At 36.9% G+C, this 22,908-nt stretch overlaps 3 protein-coding genes across 4 annotated transcripts in view; all 3 read left to right on the top strand.

Annotated features, from left to right (window-relative positions):
- Positions 1 to 2,834, top strand: part of rasgrf1 (Ras protein specific guanine nucleotide releasing factor 1) — a 46,575-nt gene extending 43,741 nt beyond the window's left edge. The window contains exon 27 of the mRNA XM_039684192.2: positions 898 to 2,834. Within this exon, the coding sequence (XP_039540126.1) occupies positions 898 to 990 (93 nt within the window). The 3' untranslated portion in view covers positions 991 to 2,834. The remainder of the gene's footprint in view (positions 1 to 897) is intronic.
- Positions 2,835 to 4,139: 1,305 nt separating this feature from the next.
- Positions 4,140 to 7,943, top strand: ctsh (cathepsin H). The gene is made up of 12 exons (XM_039684103.2): positions 4,140 to 4,440; positions 4,731 to 4,762; positions 4,881 to 4,986; positions 5,077 to 5,147; positions 5,229 to 5,333; positions 5,410 to 5,496; positions 6,353 to 6,408; positions 6,545 to 6,626; positions 6,698 to 6,766; positions 6,838 to 6,944; positions 7,272 to 7,397; positions 7,556 to 7,943. Exons 1-12 carry the CDS (start codon positions 4,305 to 4,307, stop codon positions 7,629 to 7,631), a joined length of 1,053 nt encoding a protein of 350 aa, XP_039540037.2. The 5' UTR covers positions 4,140 to 4,304; the 3' UTR covers positions 7,632 to 7,943.
- Positions 7,944 to 8,459: 516 nt separating this feature from the next.
- blm (BLM RecQ like helicase) overlaps positions 8,460 to 22,908 on the top strand; it is a 22,888-nt gene continuing 8,439 nt past the window's right edge. The window contains exons 1-21 of one of the 2 annotated variants that reach the window (XM_089116456.1): positions 8,460 to 8,886; positions 9,512 to 10,248; positions 10,940 to 11,063; positions 11,161 to 11,261; positions 11,349 to 11,469; positions 11,742 to 12,478; positions 12,585 to 12,761; positions 13,045 to 13,163; positions 13,241 to 13,354; positions 13,436 to 13,534; positions 13,707 to 13,855; positions 14,389 to 14,495; positions 14,589 to 14,749; positions 14,900 to 15,095; positions 15,357 to 15,547; positions 15,773 to 15,917; positions 16,036 to 16,235; positions 16,336 to 16,531; positions 16,711 to 16,833; positions 19,287 to 19,488; positions 19,588 to 19,791. In XM_089116456.1, the coding sequence (XP_088972582.1) occupies positions 8,792 to 8,886; positions 9,512 to 10,248; positions 10,940 to 11,063; positions 11,161 to 11,261; positions 11,349 to 11,469; positions 11,742 to 12,478; positions 12,585 to 12,761; positions 13,045 to 13,163; positions 13,241 to 13,354; positions 13,436 to 13,534; positions 13,707 to 13,855; positions 14,389 to 14,495; positions 14,589 to 14,749; positions 14,900 to 15,095; positions 15,357 to 15,547; positions 15,773 to 15,917; positions 16,036 to 16,235; positions 16,336 to 16,531; positions 16,711 to 16,833; positions 19,287 to 19,488; positions 19,588 to 19,762 (4,269 nt within the window). In that variant the 5' untranslated portion in view covers positions 8,460 to 8,791 and the 3' untranslated portion in view covers positions 19,763 to 19,791. Of the gene's footprint in view, positions 8,887 to 9,511; positions 10,249 to 10,939; positions 11,064 to 11,160; positions 11,262 to 11,348; positions 11,470 to 11,741; positions 12,479 to 12,584; positions 12,762 to 13,044; positions 13,164 to 13,240; positions 13,355 to 13,435; positions 13,535 to 13,706; positions 13,856 to 14,388; positions 14,496 to 14,588; positions 14,750 to 14,899; positions 15,096 to 15,356; positions 15,548 to 15,772; positions 15,918 to 16,035; positions 16,236 to 16,335; positions 16,532 to 16,710; positions 16,834 to 19,286; positions 19,489 to 19,587; positions 19,864 to 22,908 lie in introns of those variants that run through there. The other variant, XM_039684077.2, reaches the window with a different exon arrangement.

Below are 22,908 nucleotides of genomic sequence, written 5' to 3'. Positions count from 1 at the left end.
GTTTGTACTGATAAAATATTAGGTTTCATGATCAACCTCCACTATTACTAGTACAGTTAGTGGTTAGGTTTGAGTATGTATTGTTTGTTTTCTACATCATTGTAGTGTCGCCGTTGGGAAGAAATCTTGGATCTCCAAAAATGCTACTTTTCTGAAAATGTGAAAAACACACTTTTTATAATCACAAAATTATAATTAAACACTCCATTGTCAAAATTGTGGCTTTTTATGTGGCCAGACACTTGCATGTGTCAGTGTATTTTACTGTAGCAATGGGGGCTCTCATTTTTTTCTGTCATTTGGCTATAATCTAATGTTATAAAAGATGCTCCGCACAGGCTATCTAAGACAATATTGGCTATGACTTGACGACAAATGTTAGATCAAGACACTCTTCTCCACTCTCTAAACACATAAAACATTAGCCTTTATATATAGTGGTTTTTGAGTAATAAAAACACTTTACTTATTCAAACCAACAGTTCTTTATTTACCCTTGCATTGCAAACAAGCAGAGATGATCCAAAATGCGTTCGGCACTTCATTCACGATAGAGGCGGGGTGGAGTTAAGAGGTTTTACCGACAGCTTGAGGATCCAATGAAGTTACGAGGTTTAGTTACAAGCTCTTTTAAATACATTTTAATGGTTAGATATTTGCAAAACAGATGCAGGGACACATTACGGTATCTCTACAGAGCCATATAATCACAGAATCTATTTGTACTTCTAACCATCACTAACATAAAAACTACGGAAAAATCTGTTGGTATTTTAGCGCATTGCATATATTTGATTTTTTCTAGGAATCTTGAATCGAGATTTTAGCTGTTTTCACAGTGTAGTCTGCATTGAAGCATCACATTCAATATGAACTGACACTGCTTTTGTCTTCCAGGCAGTTCTGTATTTACTGGACCAGAGCTTGGTAATGGATGAAGAAGGCCTGTATGAAGCCTCTCTCAGAATTGAGCCTAAAGTGCCCAACTGAGAAAGGCTCTGCTTAACGTCTACAAAATGTACAGACACCACGCTCTCTACAGTATACATCCATGTGTTCTGTTATGTACTGTAACATGATTATTACTCCTGGATGTGTTCCTTGTTTTTAGTTGTAACCAAATGTTGCCTAATTGTTTCAGATCTTTCACCGAGGACTTACCTGTTGATTTCAGCCTTCGTTCGTTTAGGGAATCATATTTTATCCCCATCCAAATGATTTAACTTTACTTACAACAGGATTTAATTCAATTCTATTTCAAGGTGTGGTTGTTTCTTTAATTGATCAAGGCTCATCCACATCACCATAATGAAACGTGAAAAGCCGACAGGAGAATTTTGAGATTTTAATAGATGCATGGAACTATTTTACGGTATATGCATACCATGTAGCAATGTGGAAATCAGATATATTCCTGTATACAACCAAGCGTATAGAAACACTTATACTGTTATACCATTATAATCCAAGGCACACGTCACTGTACTTAGCTGAACCAACTCCAGCCTTTTTACATGAATTGGTTGCGATAATTAACGTCCATCCCCCTGATTTCACAATGCCTAAACTGCCATGATATTTTTTGAACAATTATGGCATGACTTAATAAATAAAGCAGACAGTGTATAGCTTGGTAATTATAATACAATAAAAGACAGTGTATGTCTCCTATCAGGCAAAAAGAACTTTGATCTGTTCTTGCATGAAGAATTTGTTCATTTTGCTGCAATTTATTTATTTATTATTTCCTCAGCCCAAAATTAGACTATTTCTTCACAAAAAAGAAGCAAGGACTATTAATTAGATCAGCGTTATATTTTTGAGACTAGTCGTTTAGTGATCGTTTACCCATGTAATGTTTTCGTTGCTCACAGCTGCATTTTGGGAAAATAGGTATTCTGGGTTCAACACTATCCTTCTACGCCAGATTATCCAGCTATTGTACATTTACAGACAATCTATGTTCTTCTTGCTGTTCCAGTGATTGTGGAACGTGACTGAATATCACTTTGTAAAATGCATTGTCGTTTAAGAGTATGATCAAAAGTGAATGACCTTCCCGCTTGCAGCATACAAAGGGTATTTTTGTAGTCCTAGAATAAAGACGTAGGGTTCTGCATCCTTACCTAAAAAAAAGAAAGGAAAAAAAAAACAGACCGTAGAAACATTTTTGTACAAACATTGTCAACTCGCCACACAGAAAAATATTCTGTATATTTTGTACATGCAGCCCTATGTATTTCTTAACATGTACTAGTTTAAAGCACACCTCTTTAAAGCGTTGTATCCTATGCTTACACACTCAATGCTATATGATTTGTGATTTTGAAACCATGATCTAGAGGTAGAGGACTTTAAAGTGTTTTGCATATACTGTAATCCTGTCTATAATCATTCTCTTAGCAGGAATATAGTAATGTAGTGCTTATTCTGTGAATATTTGTATGTATTTTTACTATGTACAGTCTGGAAACACACTAATCGCTCATGTGGCAGGCATGCAACACTGTATCAGCCAGAAACTTTAAAAAGGATATATATATATATATGTATATATATATATATATATATATATATATATACTGTATACACATCTATGTGCACATACTCTTATAAATGATATATAAACATACAAACAAACATTTTGCTGTTAGCAATACCCAGTGGTATGAGAATTATCTTTCAACCCTTAAGTTTATTTCCACGGCTCGGGAAATATTTCCAGTTTTGTACAAAAAAGAGAAATGAACAGAAAAGAAAAGAAAAAGAAAGAAAAATAAACTGTATGTTTCCTGATTACCTCTTGCTAATAAATCTATTCTATCTCAGGGGGATATTGCTTCCTTGTATGTGGTTATTGTCATGCACACTTTATTTTGCTCTCTGAAAAAATGGGTTAAGCAGTGTTGGCGAGAGTTACTTTTAAAAGTAATGCATTACAATATTCTGTTACTCCCTAAAAAAGTAACTAATTGTGTTACTTTTTAATGGAAAGTAATGCGTTACTTTTTCTCATCTGGTCTGGGATACTTTGTTTTTTAATAACAAAAAAAGTTATATTTTTGGCAAATGTAAAGGATCTTTTACTCCAAAAGTGAAAATGAATAAGTCTAAGGCTTAAGGAAACCTAAACAAACCTTTCAGCTGTGCTGCCATTCTGGATTGCAGAAGAATAAGACGCAGAAGAAAAAGTTCAACACTCTTACTTCAGTGATAAAAACAAACAAAAAAATGAAACAAATGTGCGGTATATCTAAAGTCATGTTTGCCTCTTAGTAGGCCTATGGTTGATTTGGATTCTTCAATACAGGGAAGTATTATAATTTCGGATGAAGCCCATGAGCGCGTGAAGTGTGCCATTTGGGACAGAGCAGTGAATATATGGGAAAACAAATTGCATTATTTAAAAAAAAAACTAACTTGGATATTGCATTATTTTAGTAGTTACTTTAAAAAGGTAATCTGATTACAATACAGTAAATCACGTTACCCCCACCATGGTCATAAGTGTATTATGTATAATAATCCAGGCCACATTTACTTTAAAATGTGTTACCATATTATGCTCCAATACAAACACACCCATAATGTAGTATAGCTACTGCAAGACATTTATAAATAGTTTAAATGTTGACCATTTATGTTTTCATTAGCCTATGTAGTAACAGGACAGAGATCTGTATGACAAAACTTGCCATACATAATCTTTAAGATCCTTTTCATGTAAACAATTAGTCATTTGTAGTTTATTGTCCAGTTCTCACTATTAAGCATGCATATTACTTTTGGATGTTTAGTACTTATAAAGCACATATCAATGCCTTATTCTGCATGACCATATTCTACTTCCCTTAATCCTAAATTACCCAATAGCTAAATTTAACAACCTACTAACTTCAACTATTAATAAGCAGTAATTAGGAGTTTGTTAAGACAAAAGTCCTAGGCTATTTAATAGTGAGAATTTGACCCTAATCTAAAGTGTGACCGAGTCGTTTTCAGGAAACAGGCTGAAACACTGGAAACACTGGCTATTATTAATATTACGTGGTAGTAGTAGTAACTCTCACTTGCGTGACACTGGTCATGTGATGTTAACGTTGCAGCTACTGAGGGGACTCCATGTTGCCTAGCTAGAATAAGATAAAACAGCATTGTACACTTTACACAACTAATATAAAATTAACGTTTAATCGAGTAAACGAGTAAAACGTTTAATTAGCTAAAGAATATTGAGTACACCTTTAACCCGAATACCAGAGAACACTAAAGCCCTCCCTCGTGTAGGAGGAGTGAAGCATGTGATGAGAATGAGATGCATAAACTATTCTGCTGGTGTTATTGAGTTTCTCACTGGGGTGAAGATGAACAGGTTGATTTTGTTGGTGCTGTTTGCGGTTCTCTATCAGGTACACACAGTGCCTTTGCACACTGAGGAAGGTAAGATTTCAAACCAGCTTTTGTTTTGACTTTGAGCTGTTTTCTTACGTGCGCCGCTGCGTCGTACTTTCACTTTTGACTAACGTTATTTGTCGTAAGTCTTACAGATACATAAAACGTTATGACCACCAAGACTTTCAAAGTATAGAATAGACTATAGTTAATAAAGTTATATAGGCATATAATATAGCAATTGAGATAGAAGTGGATTAAAATACAAACGGTGAAGCGAAAAAAGTATTGAACTGTTGTGTGCAGCACCAAAATAAAAATATCATTATTTGTTGCAGATGAGTTTCTTTTCAAATCATGGCTGTCTCAGGTAAGAATCAATTGTTTTGTAATTGTTTGTTCATGTCCCCTCACAAGGAAATGGCACTAAAGTAAGGAAGTGAAATTAGAAATAGGAAGAAAAGTAACCCCTAGTTTTATTTTCGCAGTTTAATAAAAAATATGAGATAAATGAATATTACCAGCGGCTACAGATATTCCTGGAAAACAAGAAGAAGATTGATCTCCATAATGCTGGAAACCATAAGTTTTCAAGTATGACTGATATAATCTTACAGAATGTTATAAAAACTTTCATGTTTAGGTTATGGAAACACATTCAAAACACATATCTGCACTTTACAGTGGGACTGAACCAGTTTTCAGACATGACCTTTGCTGAATTTAAGAAGTCCTACCTCCTGACAGAGCCTCAGGTATTATTTTTGACCCGCTCATGTGATCAATGAGGAAATAGGAAAGTACCACAATTCATGAACATTTTTATAACCTGACAGAACTGCTCGGCCACTAGAGGGAATCATCTGAGCAGCAATGGTCCTTATCCTGATATGATTGACTGGAGAAACAAAGGACACTTTGTAACTGATGTCAAGAATCAGGTATCTCGCTTATCTTGCCCTAATAATCCTCTAAAACTATAATATTGGCTGTTCTTAATCAGTGACACTGTTTCAGGGGCCTTGCGGAAGCTGCTGGACTTTCTCCACCACAGGCTGTCTAGAGTCTGTCACTGCTATTGCCACTGGGAAACTCCTACAACTAGTATGTAAAAGTTGATTTTACAACATGCAGTAATTACTGCTAAGTAATACAATACCTCTGTAATATACACTACCAGTCTAAAGTTTAAAATTGCGTTTTTGAAAGAAGTCTCTTATGCTCAATGTCCCAATGTTGCATTTATTTGTTTCAAAAATACAGTATAAATGAATTATTATTGCAATTTAAAATAATTGTTTTCTGTTTTAACATATTATTTTAAAATGTCTTTTTATTCCTGTGATGACTCAAATATCATTCTAATATGCTGATTTGCTGCTCAATAAATATTTTTGTTATTATTATCAATGTTAAAAATAGTTTTTGCTGCTTAATATTTTCGTGGAAACTGTGAAACACCGCCATTTAAAGGTTTGAGGTATGATTTTTTTTAAAAAGAAACAAAAATGAAAACTTTTATTTAGCAAGGACGTCATAAAATGAATCAAAAAATGACAGTAAAGACATTTATAATTTGTCTCAAATGCATGCTGTTCTTTTGAACTTTCTATTCATCAAAGAATCCTAAAAAAGTGCATGGTTTCCACGACATTATTATTATGCAGAAAAAAACTGTTTTTAACATTGATGATAATAAAATTGATAATAACTGAGCAGCAAATCAGCATATTAGAATGATATCTGAAGGATCACGTGACACTGAAAACCATTATTTTAGATAATAATCATAATTGACAGTATTACTATTCTTACTGTATTTTTCAATCAAATAAACGCAGCTGTAAGCATAAAAGACTTCTGTCAAAAACATTTAAAAAATCAGAATTATTCCAAACATTTGACCAGTCGTGTAAAACTTTAGGATATTAACTACAGTATTAAATGCGTTGTTTTAAAGGCAGAGCAACAGCTGGTCGATTGTGCTGGTGCTTTCAACAATCATGGATGCAACGGGTGAGTTAAATAAGTGCATCTTATTTCAAAAACCATAGATTCAGATTGTGTTGGGTTTTATTTTATGGCTCTAGGAGTTAAATCTCAACTGTAAAATTGTATTAACAACATTTTACTCCTGTCACATGCTCTTTAGTGGCCTCCCAAGTCAAGCCTTTGAGTACATCATGTACAACAAAGGTCTCATGACAGAAGAAGATTACCCCTACAAGGCTAAGGTGAGCACTTTACTCTTTTACCTATTGTTTTAACTTATAAAGACGTGATATTTCTTCTTACTTGCTTGTAGGACGGTGAATGTAGATTCAAACCACAGCTGGCTGCTGCTTTTGTGAAGGATGTTGTAAACATCACAAAGGTGAGTGATGGTCCATATGCAGATATTAATAGTTTCACATCTTCGCTCTAACTGCAAATTTCTGTTTTTAGTATGATGAAATGGGCATGGTGGATGCTGTGGCCAGGTTGAACCCTGTCAGCTTTGCATATCAGGTGACCGATGATTTCATGCACTACAAAGATGGAGTATATACCAGGTATGGATGAAATATATGCCTTTGCTCTCTTAAACATTTAGGCTAACATTATAAAAGAAAACACTACTTAAAATAAAAATACTTTTAATTATAATAAACTAGTGCTGTCAAATGATTAATGATTAATCGTGACTAATCGCATGCAACAGAAAAGTTTGTAATTATATATAATGTGTGTCACACACATATGTAAACACAATTTTTTATGTTAAATGCGATTAATCGCAATTTATCGATTTGATAGCACTATCATAAATATAATTTTATCTTGTATTTATTTGTGACAGTTCTTGGCAATTTCTGTAATATGCTATGACTATTTTATAGCAATGTGTGTCACAACACTACTGACATGGTGAACCATGCAGTGCTTGCCGTGGGCTATGCTGAGGAGAACGGAACTCCGTACTGGATAGTGAAGAACTCCTGGGGAACCCACTGGGGAATTAACGGGTCTGTTTGCAGGACTTTATCAGATTTCCTTCAATTTTATGCTACTGTTAGGTTGAAAAATAAAATTGAGATTATACATGAACACTTGAGTAAGTCCTCCTATAAACTTGTTGTCATTTTAAAAAATTTAATTAACTAATATTTTTTTTTCCATACAGATATTTCTACATTGAGAGGGGAAAGAACATGTGTGGACTTGCTGCGTGCTCATCCTATCCTTTACCTTTGGTGTAAATTACTGAAAATTATATACTTTTACAATGAAAAGGGAGATGAGTTATTACATTTTACTTTCTCTCAAAATCATTTTATGCACAATGGACAACATCTTCATTGATGAGACATGATAGTCTGTATCAGCTGTCTGTAAATCAGTTGAATACTTATTTAACTATATGTTCACATTCATCTAAAACATTAACTGACACACCATTAGCTATTAATATGCTCAGCTCATTGGTTTATTTACTTTGTTAAAATTAAGATTTTACAATGATTATGTTTGCAAACAAAATTATTGTACTGAAATAAAGATTATCTCAGGGATTTTTGTGTGTGTGTGGATTTTTATAGATTAGTAATCAACATGGTGTTCATCCATTGACTAAAATTTAAAAACAGATCAGTGCAAAAGACACTGCCACTCCGAGTATTGCCATCCTCTTGTATTCAGATTTTAGTGTATTGAAATTACTTTTTAAAAGGTTTTCTGATAACCTAAGGTTGTGAGACTACACAACATTACATCACCGATGGAATATGTATATATTGTGCAATTACACAGCGAGCCAGTAAGTGGCGACCTAAATCTACATCTAATGTTTGAGCTACCACAGCGTGCACCAGAGAGGAAGCAGTAGTTTAGCGGTCGAAAGCTTTTTTTTTTTACAGTATATAGTTGAGACAAAAATAATGAATGAGAAATTAATAAAAGAAAAAATGTTGCCGGTGTTGATCCCAAAATACTGAAAAATAATATTTCGCCAGGTTTTACGTGTGCCGCTTAGAGGAAGTGATGTTCCTAGCAGCTGTCCAATCAGAGCGCCGGAATCGAACAAGCGGGAAGCGCGCGCTTTCCTGGCTTTCAGCCGTGTGTTATGGTGACGTTGTGTGGCACTCATGTTTTGCCTGTATCAGAATATCAACTTTTCATGTTTGGTGGTGGTAATTGTGAAGTTATTTTGTATCGGTTTGGGATTTTAAGGTCCATACGATGACAGAAAGAGAGAAACAATTGCGTTGTGAGTGGTTTTGTGCTAAATAACCGAGGGTTTAATGTCGCATTAATTCTAACGGAGCATACCTGTGTTTATTTACGGGTGTTTGTTTGTGGAGTTGATTAAATGCCATATACATGAAGTACTGAGGATTTAAAGTTGATAAATGCACACACGATGCCGAGTCTTCCTCAAAACAACCTAAAGGAGCAACTGGACCGACACAATAATGCTGCACAGAACAAGCTGTCACTGCTCAAAACAAAGCCTGGGTAAGAACATTACTAACTATAAACAAATACCATAGATAGATAGATATTTGTCCACATGACGTTATGCACATAAAGCATTGACAGCCAAAGTCTTGATATGTATTGTAGACCGATATGTAGACAATTGTATAGATAGGTGACCGATTTATGGATGTGTAGATAGACAGAAAGAAGTATGGTAAGGAGTTGATTTGTAAATAAGCATCCTCAAAGTAATATACTTTATGGTTAAAGTAAATACTCTTTATACTGTGGCATCTTTTGGACAATATGTTTTTAGAAATGTTTAGTTACACTTTTATTTTAAGGTGTCTGTGTTACAATGCAAAATACATTCAATAAGAGTAATAAGTTACTACATGTATGTACTGTAGGGTTGGTTGCATGTAACATGTAACAATGACACTGTAAAATCAAGTTTTGCCAAATGTTTTATACAAATGTTAGTCAGCTGACTATAACAACATCCTAAATGTGTAGCTAATTACTTGTGTCTAACCTCTGACACTGTAAAATCAAGTTTTACCAACTGTTTTATACAAATGTAACTGAGTTGACCATAACAACATCCTAAATGTGTAGCTAATTACTTGTGTGTCTAACCTCTGAAATTTCCTCTGTTCAGGGGGTTTTGTTTCAAAAAGAAGTCTTCATCAGGCTTCTCCAAAGTGGAAGTTCCTCAAAAGGTAACTGTCTTAGCAAACAGGAGTGTCAATGTTCTCCGCAGCTGTGAAGTAACCAAAACTCCTGTGACATTTTCACAAAAGCCTGAAAGAGTAGCGCCGAAAGTCAACTTCTTCACAGCACCCAGGCAGAAGACAATTACCGTTAATCCATTGGCCAACCCATTTGCTGTGAACAAAACACCTCTTGTACAATCTACTATTAAGGCTTTGCCAAAATCTGCAGCCTTACCTAAGGATTCTACTGATGATCAAACTGTTGGCGAATTTAAGCGTGACCTCTCTCAACTTTCCTTCAATGAATGGGATGATTTGGATGATTTTGAAACCCCAGTCAAGGGAAGAGTAGTGTCCCCAGTTGCTGGGACTTCTGCACAAAAGCCAAGTGGATCAGACCAGAACACATCCCCAAATTCCTCTTGTGCCAAGAGTGACAAGACTACATTAAACAGAGTTTCAGAGGATACAGAAACCATAACTGCCGCAAAGGACGTCCTGTCAGCGGCTAATGGTGTCGGCACAGAGCTTGCTGAGATCGAGACAGAGGAATCGCCCATTAAAAAAGGCAAAAGACATAAATCAGTCCAGCAAAAGGCATTACTGAGTGACACTGAGGATGAAGAAATCATTGACTGTATTTCACCTGTCAAAAACCAGGAGGATTTCAAGTGTGTGACAAGTTAGTGCACCTCAATATTATTAGGGATTATGGGTGCTTCTCATTTCTTATTGTGCATTCTCGTTTCCTTCCCTCGCGTCTCAGCTCCACCCCCTGTAGGACGCGAGGGAAGGAAGCGAGGAAAGAAAAGGAGGATAGAGGAATCGAATAAAAGCTTTTTTTTATAAAAATTGGAATACCTGATCACTCGAGTGTCATTAGCAGCGCTAAAAGGATCTGCCCTTATGTTGTTGAAGTTTGGTTATTTAATAAATTCATAATAAATAATAATAAAGATAGGCTACACTGTTGAAATACAGTATGTGAGATGTGTGGTTTATATAAACTGCAAAGGTAAAGTATGAATTAAAATGATTGTGACCGATGTGAAGGGGGAGGAGAATTGATGCGTGCGTCACGTTTAGTTAATAACCTATCTTATTAACGTTAGATCATGACTCCTCAGGAAGTCTCCTCACTCCTCGATCCTCGACTCCTCATGGTGCAATTAGAAAATTGAGATGTCCTTCAAGATGGCTGAGCTCGATCGGTTTCCGGGTCATAGGACGGAGGAGCGAGGAGACGAGGGAGATTGAGAAGCACCCTTAGTGTTGTTTTTCTAAGTGTTTATTTACCAAATTTTGTGTTTGGATATAAATATGAAGCTCACAAGGAAATTTAGCAGTATTGAATTGCAGCTTTTGAATTGCAGCTGCCGAGGAAAACATCATAGATGTTGATGACACTGACGACGTTTATGAAAATTTTGAGGATTTCATCCCACCTTCCCCTGTTCCTAAGCAGATGAGTCCCTTGGTCTCAGAAAAGGAGAAAAGGTAACATGCTTTCATTGATAAATTAATTTAGCAATTTTTTTGTTAACCACATCTGGCTGAAAAATATGTCCTTTTCATTTTTATATTTGTTTTATAGGTCATCTGACTCTGTTACCCATGCTGACAAAAATGTACTTCCTCGTGAATCGGCTTCAAGCCTGTCAGCATCCTTGGATAAATCTGCCAAAGACTTAAAAGGTATCACTCGTGCAGGATTGCTTTGTGATCTAAAAGTTTGATATAAATGGATGTACTTTGTCTAATGTACATGTGTTTGTGATTTAGGAACTGACGATGCTCTCTTTAGTATTATGGAGTCTATTTGTTGTCTAGTGGACACTATTCCAGAGCATGAGCTCATAGCACTGACCAGCGGTACAGAGCTATTACTACAGAGAGCACACAGGTAAAGCAATAAAGTTGGCCTTTTGCTGAGTAATAATACATGGTTGAATTTGTTGTACTGCCTAAAAAATAATTTTAAAGAAAAAAATAGGCAAAAATAATCATTTCATTACTGATTTTTTTAATGTTCAAATAAATGTTCCTATTATGCGAGTGTGCTGTCAATTGAATACTTTTCTATCACCATACAGTAAGGGAATGATGCCATTACTACGTGTTATGTTACAGTATAACTACTGGTAATAAATCTCCATTACACTGTCTCTACCACAGGAAAAGGATTCTTGCTAATGGTGCACCATACATTGCATCTCATTTAGCCCAATCAGCAACTCCATGTTCTAGCCTGCTGAACAGACGCAGTTTTGGAGTCACGCCCTCTAGTCGGTCATCATCGATGACCCCAATGACATCAGAAAAGGGAGGGGACTTTCTGAGTCGTAATCTTAATTCCTCCACCATGTTTCTGCGTAATGACTCCGTATTTGAGGACTCTGACTGCATCATCAGTGGTGTTGAAACCCCTGGTGGTTCCTGGAATCCTAACTTGTCCTCAAAAACAGCAAATGGTGGGGACATCTTAAACGGGTCAAGTCCAGCTGTAAGCAAATCTGAGTCAAAGACCGATAAGTGCTACTCTAGGTTGTCCTATAATGAAGCAAACAATCAGACTGTGGATGTAGATCAAAATGGCCTGTTTTATTCCCCCAAGAGAGTGGATTCAGGCAAGAGACATGCAGAGAGCAGTGTTGAAACCAACACGCCAGTACCCAACAGTTCTCGAGCAGACACAGAGCCAGCTGATGACTTTGACATTGATGACTTTGACATTGATGATTTTGATGAGACAGACTTTCCAGATTACTTTGAAGAATCTTCAAGCATCTTGGCATCAAGAGACAGCTCTGGTTCAAAAACACCATCAGTGCGGGAGGGAGGGCCATCAAAAGCGTTGGAGAGAAAGACAGTCACACCTACAGCACCAAAACCTACCAAAACACCCAACCCTGGTAAGTTTAAGGAATGGAGTATCCCTTACCATTCAGGTCATATTATTAGAGACCCATGAAATGGCTTGAGCAGTTTTCTGATTCAAGGGTATGTCTTGATCTGCAGAGCCTGTGTATAGAAACCCAGCTCATGACTGCTTTAGAGGCTTCAGCTTTCCTCATAGCCCAGAGATGATGAAGATTTTCCATAAGAAGTTTGGGCTGCATCAATTCCGCTTCAATCAGCTGGAAGCCATTAATGCTGCACTATTAGGAGAAGACACGTTTGTACTGATGCCTACAGGTTTGTTACAAGCATTATTATAAGTCATAATGACTAACAAAGTTAGTTGTACTTATATAGCTTGTTTATTTTGAGGTTAGACTAGAAATCCCAGCGCACTATGTCTTGACTAGAACTAGCTGCTATACAAATTATATTAATAATTTTACACACAAACGCACAACAAATGTATGGTAAATCATTGTGCTGTCCTTTTTCTTTCTGTGTGTGTTTTATTTTTTTTAAATACCATAAATATTTAAAGTGTTTTCTAATGATGAAAAGTTTCACAACTCCTTTTCAGGTGGTGGTAAAAGTCTCTGCTATCAGCTTCCTGCTTGCATCTCTGCTGGGGTGACTGTAGTCATATCTCCTCTACGGTCTCTCATTGTTGACCAGGTCCAAAAACTCACCACATTAGATGTAAGTCTTTCTTTTCCTTATGCACAATGATTTTCTCTACTTGAAACAGTTGCTTATTGTGCAGTTTTGTGTTTTAGATTTGTGCCACTAGTTTATCAGGTGAAAAAAAAGACAGTGAGGCTGCACAGATCTATATGCAGTTGTCTAGGAAGGATCCCACTATTAAACTACTTTATGCCACTCCTGAGAAGGTGAGTTTCAAGACAGACAAACTGTGTTACAATTTTCCATGCATCTCAACCTCCATTGAAATGTGGTGCTATTGTTCTCAGGTGTGTGCAAGTGGACGAATGATTAGTGCACTTCAGAATCTGTTTGAAAGAGGTTTGCTGGCTCGCTTTGTCATTGATGAGGCCCATTGCGTCAGTCAGGTAAACTTATTTATAGATTGTACAGTGCAACAACAACAGTGAAAAATGTGTGATTTTAATAATTTAGTTAAGATTGTCTTGGTTTACAAAATTAAATTTTTCGTACAAATGTTTATCAATAGCGTGGCACCATCTCTTCAAACATTGTAAAATAGATCTATTTCTCCCTTAGTGGGGTCATGATTTCAGGCCAGACTACAAGCGCTTGCATGAGCTCAGGCGGATGTTTCCCAAGGTTCCTATAATGGCACTGACAGCCACAGCTACTCCTAGAGTTCAGAAAGACATTCTTAACCAGCTAGCAATGACCCGTCCTCAGGTGTAAGTAGTCTTGCATGCAATTACTCAATTACTCATCATTTTCTGCCATTTCATTTATTTGTAAAATACACGGTGGTGATGGCGCAGTGGATAAGACACATGCCTTTGGTGTGACAGACACGGGTTCAAATCCACGTGAGACAGTGGATGTTGTAATATGTTGTAATATGGATAGATTATTATTTTGAAACTCACATTCCTTTAAAAATACTGTACAAAGTAACATTTTCACATATCCTTCACTAAAAAGTTTGGGCTCTGTACAAATTAACATTTAGTAAGCAAGGACACATTAATTTGATCAAAAGAGACAGTAAAGACATTTACATTTATAATGTACATTTCTATCTCAATTAAATGCTGTTCAGAGAATGTATCACAGTTTTCACAAAAATGTCCAATATTAAGAGAAATAATGAGAATCTCAAAAACGTTTTAAAAAATCTACAGACTTTTGAACTTTACAAACAGTAGTGTATAAGATGTATATGTATGCTTTGATAAACATATGTACATTGATAATGTTTTCCCAGATTCACAATGAGCTTTAACAGGCACAATCTCAAATACTCCGTTTTGCCAAAAAAGCCCAAGAAGGTTGGTGAGGAATGCATTCAGTGGATTAAGAAAAATTACCCACGTGAGTGCTGCTGTCCAGATTAAATCAGTCTTTAGCTCATAATTTTTCACCCTAGCATGGAGACCCTGTAAACCATGTTGACTGTGTGTGTAGGTGACTCGGGGATTGTGTACTGTTTGTCTCGTAATGACTGTGACACTCTGGCTGACAGTCTTCAGAGGGCTGGGATTGCAGCGCTGGCTTATCATGCTGGCCTGAGTGACAGTGACAGGGAATATGTCCAGAACAAATGGATCAACCAGGATGGCTGCCAGGTGAGGCACCCAGTTCTTACAATTTTGAACCAACAGAACTGTTACTTTAAAACATGGACCAGCTCTTTTGATCAGAAATGTTGTGTTTTTGTCTTTATTTTCCCACAAATACCACTATTTATTTTTTAACAATTCATCGTTCGGTTTTAGGTTATGTGCGCCACCATTGCATTTGGTATGGGTATCGATAAGCCTGATGTGCGTTATGTGATCCATGCCAGTCTGCCCAAGTCAATGGAGGGTTACTACCAGGAGTCAGGCAGAGCTGGTCGAGATGGAGAGATTTCCCACTGCGTCCTCTTCTATTCCTACACTGACGTTATCCGCATCAAGAGACTCATTGCTAGTATGTAAATATTGATATAAATATTGATGGCTTAACCGTAAACAATCACTTATAACACTAAAGTATTAAAACTAAGCAAGACAGAAACACAACATAACTAAATTTGTTGTGCAGTATGACTTGAAATGACATGTTTTAGGGTGCTTCACATAATGATGTTCAAAACATGGATGTGGAATACTAAAATCCAGACACTATTATGCAGTCATAGTTAACCTGTCTGTGTGAGCGTGGCGTACATAACTGTTAATATAATTGCAGTGGATAAAGATGGCAACCAGCAATCCAAAGCCACCCACATAAACAACCTTCACAGCATGGTGCATTTCTGTGAGAATCTGGCCGAGTGCAGGAGGATCCAGTTGCTGGCTTACTTTGGAGAGCACACGTTTAATACAAGCTTCTGTAAAGAGCATCCTGAGGTCATCTGTGACAATTGTGCCAGACCACATGTAAGATCAAATCAGTTCATTCTTTACAGCGTTTATTATACATACAAATGTAGTGCTTAATAATAAACTGTATAATTGTACACATCCATTGCTTTAAATTGAATTTCGTTTGCTTACCCAACAAGTTAATCGACTAATTATTCACTTCAGAGCATGAACGTTTTAATTATACCATTATTAATTAATTCCAAATGCAAATTCATGCATCTTAATACTTACCTCCAGAAATATAAATCAAGAAATGTCACCGATGATGTGAAGAAGATTGCGAGGTTTGTGCAGGAGAACTGTGAGAAGGTTGGAAACCGATATGGCAAATCTGCCCAGCAGAACAGGCTTACCCTCAACATGCTGGTCGAGATATTTCTGGGTAAGAAGTCACAAATGCGAATATTACTATGAATATCTTTTCCTCATACAGTGCTTGAGATTTCATGCCTGTCAGGATGGCTGATCCAGGTCTCAATAAGAATATCTCTTTGTGGCAGGCTCCAAGAGTGCTCGGATCCAGTCCGGAATGTTTGGGGTAGGAGCGGCATATTCCAAACACAATGCGGAGAGGCTCTTTAAAAAACTGGTGCTGGATAGTGTTCTGATGGAGGACCTGTACATCACTGTTAATGGGCAGGCAGTAGCCTATATCTCTGCAGGGCCTAAAGCTATGACTGTACTGAATGGCTGCATGCAGGTAAGACTATTAATATAACACATATTATTTTCTCCTTTATGCTCAACTAATGTTGTATGGTCTATGCAAAATATGTAATAATGACTATACCCCATTGCAGGTTGAATTTATTGAGACTGAGAGTGCATCCAGCATCCGAAAGCACAAAGCCTCTGTGACTGAGAATGTGTCTAAGAGAGAAGAGATGGTTAAAAAGTGTCTGCAGGAACTCAATGATCTGTGCAAGAAGCTGGGCAAAGTCTTCGGCATTCATTACTACAACATTTTCTCCACAGCCACACTCAAAAAGATAGCTGGTTAGCAATTTTCATAATATATAGTACACTTTCAGCACATTTACGACTGTCTTTTTTACGAGCAGATTTACATAGTGTTACTGGGATGAAACACTTCATTAACCCAAAGCAATTAATCCCCTTCCATTTTCACAGCCCCATGTTCTGTGTTAAATGAATTGTGATGTGTTTCTGTGCAGAGACCCTCTCGGCTGATCCGGAGGTGCTGTTGCAGATTGACGGTGTGACCGAAGACAAGCTGGAGAAGTATGGCGCTGAGGTTATTGAACTGCTGCAGAAGTACGCCGAGTGGCAGCTACCTGGTGAGGGTCTAAAAACACACACTCATATACATATAGATTATATCCCCAAGATGAACGCTTTCCCTGACACACAACGTTACAATAATCCTTTCTAGCTTGAACCTTGGTAACTGCAAATATGCATCTTTCTTAAAATGCAGTCACATTGCCCATGAAAATTGTGAAAACCGTGAACAAATGTAGAAGTCCAATAATTTCAATTGGAATCCACACAATCAAGAATTTTGTCTCAAGGCCAAGTTGGTCACCTGATTTCTACAGAAAGCTGTTTGGTTTGAAAGTGACGAGCTGTGCTTCATACAGTATATATTGCAACTTGCACGTAAAGCGAATATGATTGAACTTCCATTAAAGGTGCATTGTGTAATATTTAGGAGGGTCTGTAGACCGAAATGCAATATAATATACATAACTGTTTTCAGTGTTGTATAGACCATTTCACAAGATGTAAACAACACTGGTCCAGAAGCACTTCCTGTTTCAGTTTTTTAACACTACATAAAAGCTGGGATAAAATACAACCAACAGAACATTTAAAACTGAATCAAAAAGTTAAACAAACATCTTTAAGATGTTTTCTTTACATGTGAAATAAAGAAAACAGTTACAAACTGAAACAGGAAGTGCTTCTGGACCAGTGTTGTTTACATCTTGTGAAATGGTCTATAAATACCTTACATAATGAACCGTTATGTTTTATTACTGTTATGCAAATACCGAACATCTTCTACCGTTATGTTTTAATGAGCCTTTTCTATCTATACACCCCTTACATTGAAATGCGCCATTTTGCACAAACATGTTTCTACAGTGGCCCTGAACCGACAAACGTGTTTCATCACTGTTGTTCTTCGTGCAAAGAAGCTAGCTAAAGTCAGCTAATAAAACACTAACACAATAATGAACAAGTAACAATAATATTCACAATAACATATCGTTTTACTGAATAATAAAGTAAACAATTTTTTTTATTTATCTTTGTAAAGAAACCGCATTGCTTAACTGGCTAACTCCCTGCTGTCTCATCTCCTGTCGGCCACCGTTAACTTTTGATGGTTGCAATACGTAACCTCACCACTAGATGCCGCTAAAAATTCACACACTGCACCTTTAACGTATCTAGAGCTGCCCCCTAATAGTTGATTAAACGTTAGTCAACAAGAAGAGGGTTAGTCGACCAAATTTTATTTAGTCTGTTAGCCACAGAAAAAAACTTTACAGGAATTGATGGTCACGCAGTCCGTGACAGACGTTAACCGTCATTGACCTCGGATATGGCTTATCATTTGAAACATGCAAGTAGTAGCCTTTCTACATGGCTGCTTGCTCAAACGTTAACCTAAATAAATGTGTGCTATTATTAGGCGAATATCTAAGGGAGTGAGTCTGGAAGATAAATTAGTACCGTGCTTAACATGCATTTCTCACTAAAGGCAGATACACTGTACTGTAGAGTTGATGAGTCGGCGTCTTTAACAATCTTTGCAGCCGACACTGACTCAGAAATCACTAGTTTATTAATAAATTGTTAAAATGTTCATACTTTCTCCATCCTGTTTTTCCGACACATTCATATTTATTACTTTTGCCAGTCCGCTGGAGCAATTCATATTTGAATTGCTCACTATTATGGTTTAGTTTTTCTCTGTAATGTAGAACAATGTTACTTTATAATATTCTTTCTCATCACTGAAACAATTTTCCGATGCCACTCCTCAACCCTAAGTATATATTAAGTAATTAATTCTATTATGAACTTCCGACTAGTCGGCTAATGGCTTAAATGAGTGGCTACTAGTCGACTAGAAAAATCTTTAGTCAGGGACAGCCCTAACCAAAACTGATGTGTGAGTTGATGAATGTTTATATGTGAATAAAAGCCTAAATTAAATCTGTTCATCATATAAAGCGATCAGGTCTCTTCAGTCTCTCTTGGACTAAACCACTCAATTCGTATGGATTAGTTTTAAACTCTCTTTGTGAACTTTTTGTAACATTAAAGTGTCACAGTAAAGTTGCGTTGCTGTCATTGGAGGGACAGAAATCTCTCAGATTTCATCATAAGATCTTTGATGTATTGTAAAGATGAACGGAAGACTTACAGGTTTAGAACGACATGAGGCCAAGTAATTAATGACAGAATTTTCATTTTTGGGTGAACTATCCCTTTAAGGGGGTGTAGAGTTTAAAATCCAAGACGTCCACTGATTTTACTGGTCGATATTATTAGCCTCCTACAAATATATATTTCATCATAATGTAATTTACCTTAGTACAAGACCAGTACAAATTATTTAATATAATATAATATTACAGATGACCAGAGATGATGCACAGAGTTTTGATTTGGATAGTTCTACCTATAAACTTCAACAGATCATATATCAGCTAGCTCAAAACGGCAACCTATAAAGTTGCTGGAGAGACATGATGTTTTCACACTCCCTCTGCAGCTGAGGCGCAGGCCGAGAGTTCAGGATGGATTGACACAGCAAGAGGCCACCAGAATGAAGAAGATGATGACGATGAAGGTGAAATCTCATCAACTTATTTCAGAAGCACCTCAGGACGTGGAGCAAAGAGAAAGCAAGGGTCTTACTCCAGAAAACCCAAAAGAAGGAAAGGTTCCAGCAGCCAGAACTCCTCCACTAAAGGGTCAGTATGTTTGTTACAGCAGAAGCATTGTTGGATTGTGTAGACTTCCATGTCGGCAATATGAAACCAAATTAACTACCCCTTAACTACCCCCTACAGGAATAACTGTTCATCAAGAGGAGTAGGAGGATACAGGGGTGCGAGCCGGAGTGCAGGCAGGGGTTCCAGGCCCTGTCCGTCAGTCCCAGCAGCGAAGAGGCCCGGCTTCATGTCTTTGCCCACCCCCCAGACTGCTGCTCGTCCATTCCTCAAACCAGCATTCTCCCACCTCTAGAAATGGAGTATTTCCACTGGGAATATCAAGTAAATTTATTTGTTGATATTTGTATACATTTTATACACAGATTTTTAATAAATATTTTGTTTTGTGGTCTATATGCATTTTAGTTGCGAACATTTAACCAAACACAGTTGTTTATAAATATGAACTCCTGTGCTTCATAAAAAAAATATATATATATTAAAAAAAAAAAACATAATTTTCCCCTTCTCTTATAAGTCAATGTATGAGAGGTCAGTTTAATCTGCAAAAATATATTTGAGGGCGAAATGCCACTGACACAGTGATGCCGTTTTATTAATGGAAATGGTCCTATTTTAACATTGGTGTGGTAAAAAGTTGAAATATCTATAAGCTATCTGATTAATTATACATCCATAACTATAAACCACAAGATATCTCAAACACTTTTGAATGTTTATTTCAAGTTTGAATATTTCCATGGCACCAGTTACAAGGGACTACCAGCGAAACAATTTCTTATACCATTTTCATGGAAGGTTTCCTACAGTACAAAGATGATTTTGGAATGAATCTGACTTAACAGGAACTGCATTTGGCACATAAATTTTGGATGTGTTTCAATATTCATATATTAAGGAACTAAACAGCGAACTCTAGTCCCAAACAGAAAAGATGCAGGTTACAGAAAAACACCCACAGACATATCTATGCATGAACAAATGTGCATGTATATGCATAACCGTTGAAGGGACTGTGGGGGCTGGCAAAGTGACAGAAGCACAGTACAGTAAACGAAGCATGTTGCCACCTCTGATCTTTATTGGATCTCAGCGCCATAGTAGATCTTAAAGCTACGGTTCAGGTGAAGTCAGATTTTACCAAATAATTTGGGAATTTGTATGCAAGCATGTAAGGAGCATTCATTCTGATGATGACGAAATTTAAAGTTCCTGGTAGAATGATTTCAGAACTAAACCTAGTCGAACTGAGAGATCACACAACTGGTTCATTAAATTACCTCTAGCATCTCCCTAATGAACATGGATGACATTCTGACCTTACTTGGAATGAGCTCCTAATCTCTAAAACTCGAACTTTTAAAGAGCAGCTGCCAGTCAGTACGATTTCACAACTGTAAACCAGAATCAATCTAACAGCTGTAGCCAACAATAATAGATCTTGAACATTAAAATCACCATCTTTAATAGGCTGATCAGGATCGCTTGAAGGAAGCCGTATCGTTTTGTACATGCTGTCAAGGTATATTTTAAGCCAGTGAAGTGCTTTATCTGCGGTGGATAGTATTACTCCTGAAAGTCTGCTTTTCATTTTATAAGTGTCATGGCAAGTGTTCAACTCTATCCATACACTTGCATACTAAGAAGCTTAAAAATACTTTGATACAAAGTCCACAGAGGGACCTTGTGAAATAACCCAGTTAGTTTACAGAAATGATGAACCAATTTAGCTGACAATTGTCCTTTATCGGACCCTTGCATTCATCACAGTCAAACCTGGCCAATTCTATACAGTACAGGAAAACTGTCTAGAGACAAAAGTAAAAAGTTCACAAGGACTCCTTGTGTAGCGATTGCCCTTGATCTACGAGACCAGGGAGGAGTTTGCGCTAGTTTGTGCAATAGGATACTAAGGACAAAGAGAAGCGTAAAACTTCAGAACAACGGCACACAGTCGGTTCAGGATCCAAACAAGATGACGAGTGCTCACAATGAGTATAAAATGTAGCAAATTTGGGCAATAAATGTCATATAAAATGAGCTTTTTAGTTAAAATCGCTATTTTTGCGTCTAACTCAAACGAAATGGATTCATCCCCAGCTCCTTAGAAAACATCAGGTAGTCTGACTTGCTACACAACAGCACAAAAACCACCAAAAAGATTCATTTAAAGGATTCTATAATTCAGGTTATTGCTTATTGAATGGCACTGCCATGCAGGACTGACCACTGAGGCTACATAATGCTGTCAATGAGTAAAATCCAATCAAAACTTCAATTATCTTCTTTTTCAAAACCATTACTGGCCTTCCAAGTAGGTGTTTTCTTTTTCTCTAAACAAAATCAATTTATCGATGGGTTAATAAAACCGATCATCAATGGCATGCAGATACCAACCACAGCAAGACCATTGTATTGTTGTACTGCGAAAAATAGCTGTTTAATCAGGTTCTACAAAAATATAAATGGACTTACGCCGCCACAACGCTTGGCACATCAGAGATGTTCTAAATGCATGCATGCATGAATGCTTCTCAAGGTTAGAGACATGCATAACTCCAGTGGCTCTCTCTCTTCCGTGTGTTAGCAGTTTCAGCCATTTCTGCTACAGTTTTCCATGCACCTCACGTTCGCATGTTGTAGCTTAAACAGGTTTCAGCTCCTGTAGTCAGTGGAAGACAGCAGTTCTATGAAATGGTTATAAAGACATATTACAGTCAGCCACTTCATAAAACACATCTCAGCCATCCTTTTTGTTCACTAGCACCATAGTGATTCTGACCTCACAACAGCATTGTGATTAGTGGATCGAAGCATGTCATTTAAAATAACTGCACAAGTAAAGCCAAGCTTGTGAGCTGCCACAATGCTAATGCTATATGCAAAAGCTGAAATTATTGTAATTTATTGTAGAATACCAATGTAAGATCTAAAACACTAACTCTTACTATGGTGATTACCACTGGCTGTTACTTGTCTCTTTCACTGTACACTAAAATAAATCCACTGTGTTTTCTGCCCACTTCCATTATCTTCTTTCTCAAATTGTAGCAGTTTCAAAGGGTAAGAGATAGATAGTGTTCGTTCGGTAAATTAAAACCCCTGCCATACTGGCATGCCACTGGAAGAATAGTTTGTCTTTAAATAAATACTAATCAGGACATAGTGTACTAATGACTAAACCTGGCCTTCTAGTACATATTGCCAAAAACATCAATTATTCAAAAATGACCGCACACACACAACATACACACAGAGTCTTTTGGGTAAACTGTGTATAAAGCGATCAGTATTGTTCAAATGCTGGGCCTTTACCAATTTACAAAGCGCTGGGATGGTTTACTCATTACTGGTTAAGTTGGAAATGGATTGTAGATGTGGATAAAAATCTTTCTTGTGCCTCCCTTAACGGAAACGCCATAGATTCTAGACCTCATC

This window comes from Pimephales promelas, chromosome 10 (assembly GCF_988280905.1).
Source record: "Pimephales promelas chromosome 10, fPimPro1.hap1.1, whole genome shotgun sequence".
NCBI classification, from domain to species: Eukaryota; Metazoa; Chordata; class Actinopteri; order Cypriniformes; family Leuciscidae; genus Pimephales; species Pimephales promelas.
The sequence above is the reverse complement of the archived record's forward strand: the minus strand, read 5'-3'. Positions and strand labels throughout refer to the sequence as shown.

Bases quoted from the DNA above. Each gene is read 5' to 3' on its own strand.
- ctsh (XM_039684103.2), top strand. From the start codon at position 4,305: ATGAGAATGAGATGCATAAACTATTCTGCTGGTGTTATTGAGTTTCTC. The intron at 4,441-4,730 runs GTAAGATTTCAA...TATTTGTTGCAG, and splicing joins GCCTTTGCACACTGAGGAAG to ATGAGTTTCTTTTCAAATCA. The intron at 5,497-6,352 runs GTATGTAAAAGT...GTTGTTTTAAAG, and splicing joins CTGGGAAACTCCTACAACTA to GCAGAGCAACAGCTGGTCGA.